The 10,795-nt window shown below is 35.1% G+C and overlaps 1 protein-coding gene across 1 annotated transcript; it reads right to left on the bottom strand.

The window, feature by feature from the left end:
- Positions 1 to 6,784: 6,784 nt before the first annotated feature.
- On the bottom strand, positions 6,785 to 7,333 carry LOC110267250 (uncharacterized). Its single transcript, XM_021112436.2, has 2 exons — positions 7,115 to 7,333; positions 6,785 to 7,024 (listed from the first exon to the last, which is right to left on the bottom strand). The coding sequence occupies exons 1-2, from the start codon at positions 7,331 to 7,333 to the stop codon at positions 6,785 to 6,787; spliced, it is 459 nt and encodes a 152-aa protein (XP_020968095.1).
- Positions 7,334 to 10,795: the final 3,462 nt, after the last annotated feature.

Genomic DNA, 10,795 nt, shown 5'->3' with positions numbered 1-10,795 from the left:
ATCGCGTGACCCACACGTCCGCGTCACCTGAACTTATCGCCCACCACACGATCGCGTGACTCACGCGTCCGCGTCACATGTGACGCACAGCTTATCCAAATCAGCCAAGATATCTTATCTTTTTCTTCCCAAATCTAAATCTTTTCTTTTCTCTTCTTATTTCTTTCTTCTCTCTTCTTCCTTCTTTATTCTTTCTCACTTTTTACTTTCCCCTTCCTTATTATTCACATCCATTATCAAGGTTCTTTTCTTTCTCTCTTAATTTTTTACTTTTTCATTATTTTTATTTATGTTTTCTTCTTTTACTTTCATTATCTATATTTTCTTTTTCTTTATTTTTTTTACTTTTTATTCCTTTAATTGGTGTTAGAAATATAATTGGGTGATTAGTTACTTCTATATTTTGCTTGTGAGTTATTGTGGAATTGTTTGACAATCAATATTACTTCTTAAAGGGTTGCTTGCATGTTCAAATTAATACTTTCAATAACATATTTACCATGCATGCTATGTGTTTGTGAAAAAGCCCGTATGGCATTATGCATTATTTTTATATTCCTCTATTCTACTATTCTAATGCCTGTTTTTCACAAAACTCCTTTTATATTTTATTAATTAAATATAATTGTCAATACAAACAGGTTGTTAGTTTGAAAGGGTTGGTAATCTAACTTGGACATTGAATGCTTGATCTATGCTACTCATGCCTTTGCCAGCATGCTAATAAACATCTTGCATTTAATTGCCATCACATGCACTTGCTATATTTCCATTGATGAACTTTTCACATGTAGTCTAGACCATGTGTTAACGACATCCTTCTTTACCGTGCATTGATTATCACCTGTACCCTTTTCTTCCTTGCTCTAACCCTTAAAGTTTTAAAGTTATTTTCTTTTTTCTTTTTCAGGATGGCCACCAAGAAGGGTAAAGAGAAAGCTACTCCTAAACCACCAGCAAGGAAAGGAACAAAAAGAACATTAGTGGCAGAGCTATCTTCAACAGCAGTAAAGCCCTCAACAAAACAAATCAAGAGGATCATCAAGGTCGATGAAAAATAAAAAGCTTTTCCAGCAAAGGACACTGCGCGGTTCCCTAACCGCTACTGTGAGTAGATGTTCCCTATCCTGGCTAAGAGGAATTATAATAACGAACACCTTCTCATCCTCCTGACCACCATTGTTGAATTTGTTGAGCCGCGAATTGAACGAAGACAATGGGAATTTCTACGGAGACAGTACCAGCAGGTTAATCTTTTATGGGTAGTTGAATTCTACTCCAATTTTCACATGCCAACCATGCAGTCTGTCTATGTCCGTCAGAAGCAAGTTCTTATAACAGAAGAGGCCATTCAACGAGTTTTTAGATCTTCCCCCTGCTCCAGAAGGATTGGACGCTTTCCAAGAAGCCTCATTCAAACGCCAGACATACCAATTTGACTGGGACGCCATTCTCAGAGTTATAGCACAACCTGACAGCAGATGGATTTATGGATACCATCGATCTTGACCTAAGAGTATATTGGCTTCAGCACTCACTGTGGAGGCTCGAGTATGAGCACAGATCATGTTCCATTACGTCTTTCTGAGCACTCACGAGTCCTCCTTCGCCGTAGACATGGCAGTTTTACTCTGGTGTATCCTTACAGACCAGCACCTTAATTTACCAAGACACATTCGGCATGCTATGGGACACGTATAGATTTTGGGCAACCTACCTTTTCCCACCTTAGTTTCAGATCTAGTCTCATCAGACAGAGTCTCCTACAGAGCTGGGGACACCAAGGCCATAATTCCACGAGATGATCAATACGTCCCCAATGGGAAGTATATCAGACCTCCAGCAGCCACTATCAACCGGAGCATAGAACCAGCAGAAGACATTCCTTCTCCCCCCACATCACAAGTACCTTCAACAAACCAACTGCTACATCAGATACTTGAGAGGCTAGACCGACTTGACCGGAAAGAAAAGCAAAGAGAGCGCCGTAACAAGCGCATATTTACATACCTCAAGGAGCTGATTGTTGGAAATCACCCACCTAAAGAAGACCCAGACACCCCGGACTCTACTTCATTTACCAGCACAGGGAGCCATGACGGTCCCGATTGTGGAGATGCTGCTACCAGCCTCCCTTTGTTCCTGACAGATGGCACCGAGGACGGTGCCAAGCTTTAAGTGTGGGGAGGTCAGTCAGTACCTGACTTTCGGAGGTAATTTCTCTTCCTTAAACACCAATAGAATAGGATATTTATTTAATTTTTCTTTTGTTAGATAGAATAAAATTGCATAGTAATAGGTAATTGCATGCATGTTCTAATTGGTTGAAAATAATAAGTTTCTTTTTAAGATCCTATTTTTGAAAATTTTCACTAATTTAAATAAAAACTTTTGTGTTAAACTTGTTTGAAAGTTGTATTTGGAACATAGTTAAAAGCTAGAACACACAAACATGTGAGATTTGAGCCTAATGACACGGTTACACTATTTAACCATAAAATTTTATTCTTGTGTGTTTGCTTCTCTATGATTGTAATCTATATTTTTTTCCATCCTATATGTCCAATATTTAATGTATTATATGCATGCATATGTTGAGGCCATTGTTTTATTAACTCACTTACCCCAAATAGCCTACCCTTCTATTTACCTTTGTTAGCCAATTTGAGCCATTTAATCCCATTTGTTCTATATTTTTACCATATTACTAGCCTTAAGCGAAAAAATAAGTAATACCCCAAATTGAATCTTTAGTTAGCTTAAGATAGGAATTGTGTGTCAATCAAGTATGGAAAAATTGTGGGAACATGGGTTAATAAGGGAATGTATCATGATAAAATATTGGAAATTTGGGTACCTACTCATGTGAAACTAAGAAAAATTATAAATCCATGTGCATTGGTAATGTTATTTTTATGCTGCAAAAAAAAATCCAAAAATTTCAAATAATTAAGTAATTAGATAAATAAATAAGGGGACAAAACTACCCTAATGCTAAATTAAGTTTAATAAAAAAATCAATGCATATGTGATACAAGTTAAGAGAAAGTTGATGCATGAGTATGTAAAACAAAAAGTGGGAGAATTTTGGGAAACCTAAGGATGATTTAAGAAGAAAATAGAGTATATATGTTAGGTGAAATCTTAGGATAATCAAGGATTCAATTTATAGCTCACTTAGCCATATATATACCCTCACCTTTACCTTGGCCCCATTACAACCTTTAAAAGACCTCATGATGTTTGCATTGGTACATTAAATACTTGTTGATTGGTTAGGTGAAGAACAAGGTTTAGAAAGCATGATTAGAAGAAGAGTAGAGTGATTACCCTATACACTAGAGTGACTAGAGTGCACATACACCATCAGTGAGGGTTCAATGCTTAATTCTATGTTCCCTGCTTTCATAAGCTGTCTTCCTACAGGTTTACTTACTTTTACTGTATGAATTTTAATTAGTGGAATTTGACTTATTTTTGTCTTGAAAGAACTTATTTATTTTTAACTAAGTAGACAAAATCATTTTATCATATAGTTGCATTCATATACATAGGTTGCATTGCATTACATGAGTCTTACTTTTTCCCTACTCATTTATTTTATCTCCTTAAGCTAAGCATGAGGACATGCTAATGTTTAAGTGTGGGGAGGTTGATAAACCACTATTTTATGGTTTATCTTGTGTTTAATTGAGTGGTTTCATCAAACCTTTACCTACTTATTCATATGATTTGCATGATTTTATAATCCCTTCCTAGTATTGGTTTATGATTAAAAACTTGCTTTCCAAAGACCTTTAATTAGTATATTTTAATTCTCCTTTATACCATTCGATACCGTGATCCGTTTGTTAAGTGTTTCAGGCTTCATAGGGCAAGAATGTCTTAGATAATAGAGAGGAAGCTTACAAAAATGGAAGGAACACAAGAAACTAAGGAGATGACTAGCGAACACTGACGCGAGCGCATGGCTGACGCGAACGCGTGGAATAGAGAAAAATGCAGCGACGCGTACGCGTACCTGACGCGTACGCGTGGATTGGAGTCCGCACGAATGACGCGAACGTGTGAACGATGCGCTCGCGTGACAAGAAAAATCGCTGAATGACGCGAATGCGTAGACGACGCGTATGCGTGACGTGCGCGATCTGCAATTTTAACAGAAAATGCTGGGGGCAATTTCAGGCCGCGTTTTGACCCAGTTTTTGGCTCAGAAACACAGAATAAAGCCAGGGAACATGCAGAGACTCAAAAGAGACCTCTTTACGCAACTTGACACAACTTTACATATTCTCATTAGGATAGTTTTAGGTTTTTAGATTTGAATTTAGAGATGATTACTTCCCCTCTAGATTCTCTTTACATTCATAGTCAATTAGTTTTATGCTTTTGGATATTGAAGAAGTCATTACCTCCGTTTGAAGACATTATTCTAGTTTATTTACTTTGTCCCTTACTCTTCCATATCCTTATTTACTTTATTTAGAATTCTAATTGGAATATTTTCATGGATTGTTGATGCAAAGAATTACTTTTACTTTTAATTAATTTTCAATCTCTATTTTATTTTAATTAATTTATTATGTCTTCTTATATTTTTCTGAGTATTATATCCATGTCAATGGAGTAGATTCCATACTTGACATGGGAGTTGATTAAAAGGAGACACTTGAGTTGGAAGGCTTAAGTATTGGTTAAATTGAAAGTTGTTGGCTAGTTCTGTATTTACTAACACTAGACCTTCCCAAGGAGAGGACTAAGATTTGCGAATAAGGATTAGCTCAATCACTTGACTTTTCTTTATTTAGTACGGGTTAACTAAGTGAAAACAACAACCTTTTTAATACTGCACTTAAGAGATCCCAACAAGGATAGAACTTCCAATTAATTATTCCCCCAGTCAAGGCTTTTTATTTAGAATATCAATAATTATTCTTAGTTTATTTTTATTGCTTAAATTTACAATTATTTAATTGCTCATTATTCAACTCTCAAAACTCTCGAAAAATTCCTAATTAATAAAATAGCACCCTTTCCTGCAACTCGTTGGGAGACGACCTGGGACTCATACTCACAGTATTTTTCTATTCAAAATATTTTGTGACACTCTTTTTAAATTGGTGAGGCGGATTTTAGCTGGTTAAGAGCTATACTTGCAACTCTGTTCTATGATATTATAATCTCTTAATTGGCCTATCTTCTGCCACGCACCACGCGTACCTGATGCGTGCGTGTGATTTGGAGCTTTTCATGGCGACGCGTGCGTGTACCTGACGCGTACGCGTGAAAAGCGAAGTTGCACAGCGACGCGTGTGCGTACCTGACGCGTATGCGTGACACGCGAAGAAGACTATCGACGCATACGCGTGACGTGCGTCACGTGCAGAAAACGCTGATTCGTATTAATTCTGATTTAAACTTTAATTTTTAATAGGAAAAGATATTATTTTAGTTTTAGAAAATAGATTTTAAATTAATTAGGATTAGATATAAAAGAGAAAAGAAACTTCTCTTTTGAGGGATTCAATTCCAATTAGTTAACTTTTCATTCCACCTCATCCCAATTTACAATCCTTATTTTCTCTCTGAACCATGAGCAACTAAACCTCCATTGTTAAGGTTAGGAGCTCTGTCTATTGTATGGATTGATACTATTATTTTTCTATTTTAATTCATATACTGATTTATATTTCAAGAATTGTTTTCGTTCTTTATCTTATGAATTTGGGTGGAACGGAAGTATGACCCTCTTTCTAATTGAGTTATTGTATAACTTGGAAAAGCTCTTTACTTGAACAACATCTTGAAAACAATTTCTCCTAAATTCTAATTATCTGGACTTAACGGGATACGTGACATATAATCCTCTTATATTTGGGTAATTAGGATTTCTGTGGCATTTAAACTAGAACTGAATTTAACCCTCTAAGTGGAATTAAGTGACCAAGGAATTGGCGGTTGATGAAAGTTAGAGGAGACTAGGAAGGTCTAAGGAATTAGGGTTTAGTCACATATAGTTTGCCATGAATTAAATCTTGCATGATTAAAATAGTTAGTAAGAAAAGTCAATCCGGAAAATAGATAACTCTGAAGCCTTAACTATTTCTCCATACATATTTCACAACCTGTTTACTGCTTGCTTTATTAAATTTCTGAATTATTGTTTAATGCTTCTGAATACCAAAACACTCTTTTTTGTTTGTCTAACTAAGTAAATTAATCAACCATTGTTGCTTAATCTATCAATCATCGTGGGATCGACCCTCACTCACCTGAGGTATTACTTGGTACAACCCGGTGCACTTGTCGGTTAGTTTGTGGACTCTAAATTCCGCACCAGAACACGGTTGTGTAAACAATATTGTTGTGTTATCAGGATATTTTAGTTAGGCCTATTATGCTGTTTTGTTTAGGTGAACAATGCTATAGAAACCTTTTTTTGATTTGTTCTGTTAAGTTGTGGATCCTTGATTACCCATGTGGTATATCTACTAAGACAATATGATATGATTATGATGTTTGTTATGGATTATAACAATGATTATGTCTATTGTGATGTAGACAGTTTTTGGTAATTTTATATTTAGGTTACAAATATCACCATATTGTATTTTCAATGAAACTCATCATGCTCAAAGAACAAATTTATGTTGACTTAAACACAATAAAGCTGGAACACCTAATTTCATTCATAAGTCACTTCATCATTACGTATCAACTAGTTCAATTTCAAACCTCTAACAACACCCCTAAAGCACAACAACATAACACTCCATGTGTAACTTTACTTGGAGATACATGTGAACAAAAGTGATGCACAAATGACAGTAGCCACAATCATTGCAACTGAAATGTATATTATTAGCATCTTCATTACTCTAACTTCACCTTCCAAGCTACCCAATCTCCATGACACATTCAATCTCCATTCATCATAGTCACTGCCAACCACTACATCAGTTTCTGCCCCTGCTTCATACCCATCATCATCAACCCACCTAAAGAAGTTACAATGACTTCCCTTCTGAATATTTTCAGAAAAAATATTAATTTCAACTGCCCAACAAAATAGACATAGAAAAATGAAAAACAAAATTAATTTACCCTAACTCACCGGGTATCTTGCACAAGTGTGAAACAACCTATCTGAATTCTCTCTTGTACCAGATTTCTTGATCATTGTCTTCAACCCGCAAAAGCATGTCTGGTCCTTGATCTTCCTCCTCCGTTGCATAGAAGAGTTGGAACCATGACTACTAAGAGACTGAGATGGCAAGTCACCGCCGCGACCTCCATTCATCATGACAGCGAATGAACAAACATACAAGGTCATCTACCAGGAGAATCACACATATTTATGCTTCAAATTAGGATTAGGGTTCTAATATTGAGGCTAATTTGAGCTACATAAACAAACTTATCTGCTCAGTATTAACGTTAGCCACGCTGTAACTTAACGTTTTAACTCAGCAAACGTTGTAACCTTAACAACTGATATGACGGAAGGGCGAACGCCATCAACGTCGATATCTTTCGAGGACGCTTTTGATTAATTTTATCTTCAGGGACCAAAATGGATATCAGGGTATCTTTCAGGAACGAATATTAAATAGATAGAAAATGTCATTATTTTTATTTGATGTTAATAAAGAGGATGAATACTAACGTAACCTGGAAAAAAAAGGAATCGAAATACTTTTTAAATTATAATTTTTAAATATTAAATTTAAATCTTAAACTCGAATCCTAATTTTTAAATTTTAAAATATAATTTTTTTATCTTCTAAATCTAAATTATTAATAGAAAATAAAAAATATTATTTATATACTAAAATCAACTATTAAAATCAGTCATTATATATACATTGTTTAACTCATTTTTAATATGCATTTTATATTTCAACATATATTTGTACTACTAGTTAATTTTAGTGTACATTTAACATTATTGGTATACAAGCTTACAATTAGGGGTGTTCAACTGTTCAAGATCCGACTTAACTCGAAATCTGGTGTGGACCCAAGGCATATTTTACTTGGTTCAGATTTGTCATTTCTACTCGTTGTTACTTTTAGATGAGTTCGTATCATGCTTTGGGTCACCCGATTCAATCTAAAAAAATTTTTTAACAATAAAATATATATTTTAAAGTGAAATTAGTAATGTCATATTATATTTTTATATTTTAATTAATATTTTTATATTCTACGATATTATTTTTATTTTAAAATAATTTATTTTGATATAACATTTGTTAAATTTAATTTTTAAAAGTAAAATTTTATTACTGTAGTATATACAATTCATAAATTTGTATATAATAATTTTACATCAGGTCAATTTAGTTTATTTTGTGTCGGGTTAAAATGGGCCATAGTGACCTTTTAAGGATAGGTCCGGTTCTATTTAAATTCGACTTCGGTCTAACTCATAAATATCTATTTAATATATCTATTTAATATATAATAAGAATGTAGTTGTGGTCTTTGTTTGACAAGTGTTGAATCTTATACAATGACAAGTGTATAGGGTAAATGTTTGACAAGTGGTAAAACAATAAAATTTAATAAAATAATAAAAACTAAAGTGTAACATACTAATATAGAAGAATATTGGGCGGGAGTTTAACGAAATTCAAATTTAAAACCATTTTGTTTCACACTTTCAGCTCTCTATCACTCCCAAAATCATTCTCTCTCTCATTATCATATATATGTTTGTTGAGTTAAACCTCAAAATAGTCCCTGAGATTGGTGTCGTGCACTAAAATCGTCCCTGAGATTCCAATTGCACTAATTACGTCCCTGAGATTGACAAAAATGCATCATGTTAGTCCCTAACTCATTTTCCATTAACGATGTGATGACATGGCTTAATGATGTGGCCTGCTAGTGATACGTGTCACTCCATGATTTGGCCACATGTAATGGTATGATGATGTGTTGACCAGTGACACGACGTGGCATGCTGATGTGGATGGTTGTGCCACGTGTCACAATGCTATTTGGCCATGTGTCTGTTTGTGCCACGTGTCTCAACCGTATTCGTCCACGTGTCATCCATTATGTCATCATTGTAGATGCACCAAATTAGTCCCTCACTTTGCATTAAGTGACTCATTTTAGTCCCTGAAATTGAATGTTGTGCACCAAACTAGTCCATTCACTAGTTTTTTCTCCTTTTTTCTATAAATTCAAAATTCTCAATATCTTTGAATCCATTATTAATTCCAATTCTATTTTTTCATATGTTATTTAAATACAAGTGCTTTTATAAAATATTTCTCTTGCGGGTACCCCTAACCACCGTCTTGGAGTTGACGTGAAGACATTTCAAGCACCCCCCATTAGCATCTCCGACATCTTTCGAAGATGGTAGTGGGGGTGCTTGAAGTGCCTTCAATCTAACCCATTTACACACAACAAAAACGTGTATTTCATAAAAATCAGAAAAAATGTGTATTTTAATTCTTAATTTTTTGTTAAAAACACATATTTTTTGATAAAAAAATTTGTCTAATCAATCATATAATTCTTTTTTTATAATAACATATTTATATATTATAAAATTTATCAATGTTAAATTATTATAGAAAAAATTATATAATTAAAACTAACATCTTAAAATTTTTTATAACAACACTTGTATTTAAACGATATGTGAAAAAATAGAATTGAAAATAGTGCATCCAAGATATTGAAAATTTTAAATTTTTTAAAAAAAGAGAAAAAACTGGTGAAAGGAGTAGTTTGGTGCACGAGATTCAATTTTAGAGACTAAAATGAGTCACTTAATACAAAATAATGGACTAATTTGGTGCATCTACAATGATGGCATAATGGATAACACGTGGACAAATACGGTTGCAACACGTGGCACAAACAGACACGTGGCCAAATAGCATTGTGACACGTGGCATAACTATCCACATCAGCATGACACGTGTCACTAGTCAACACATCATCATACCATTACACGTGGCCAAATCATGAAGTGACACGTGTCACTAACGGGCCATGTCATCAAGCCATGTCATCACGTCGTTAATGAAAAATAGGTCATGCATTTTTGTCAATCTCAGGGACGTAATTGGTATAATTGGAATCTCAGGGACGATTTTAGTGCACGACGCCAATCTCAGGGACCATTTTGGGGTTTAACTCTATGTTTGTTTCTTCACCTTTTTCATTAAAAAATAAAAAATTTAAAAAAAGAGAAGAGATGATAAAAAACAGAAATGCAGCGAGGTCCTGCTTGAGGGCGACGTGGGTAGCAGCGAGGTGCTGGTTGTCAACAAGGAGGGACTGGATCTGACAGTGGCGAGCTTCAATGCATTCCTCAAGGATGGCGATAGGGAGGGCACGTGCGGCGGTGGAGGAGGAAGGGTGGGGGAGACGGTGGTTGACGTCGAGGCGAAAGGCAGAACGAAGCAGAGAAGAAAACAAAGACAGAGAGAGAAGGAGAAGAGGGTGCCAATGAACCCGCGTCCACTACAAAACCGCGTCGCAACCGCTCCTTCGCAGCCCGACAGTAGGTGCTGCGAATGTGATTATTATGGCGTTGTTGTACGTAGGGGATTTGGACCCTGAGGTTGATAAGAGTGGTTTCGATTCAACCAGGAATGGGGTACTTAAAATTCTTCATGTTCCCTTCCTATCTTTCCTTTTTGGTTTCCTGGAATTTTTGTTTGTGCTGCAAAGAGTTTGCAACTTCTCCAATTGTAATTTAGATTATAAGTGTGTAATGAATTTTTGTGCAATTTTTGGTCTCCCTAGAAAAAAGGAACAACAGGGG

This window comes from Arachis ipaensis, chromosome B9 (assembly GCF_059453495.1).
Source record: "Arachis ipaensis isolate K30076 ecotype BB chromosome B9, ASM5945349v1, whole genome shotgun sequence".
Classification (NCBI taxonomy): domain Eukaryota; kingdom Viridiplantae; phylum Streptophyta; class Magnoliopsida; order Fabales; family Fabaceae; genus Arachis; species Arachis ipaensis.
The sequence above is the reverse complement of the archived record's forward strand: the minus strand, read 5'-3'. Positions and strand labels throughout refer to the sequence as shown.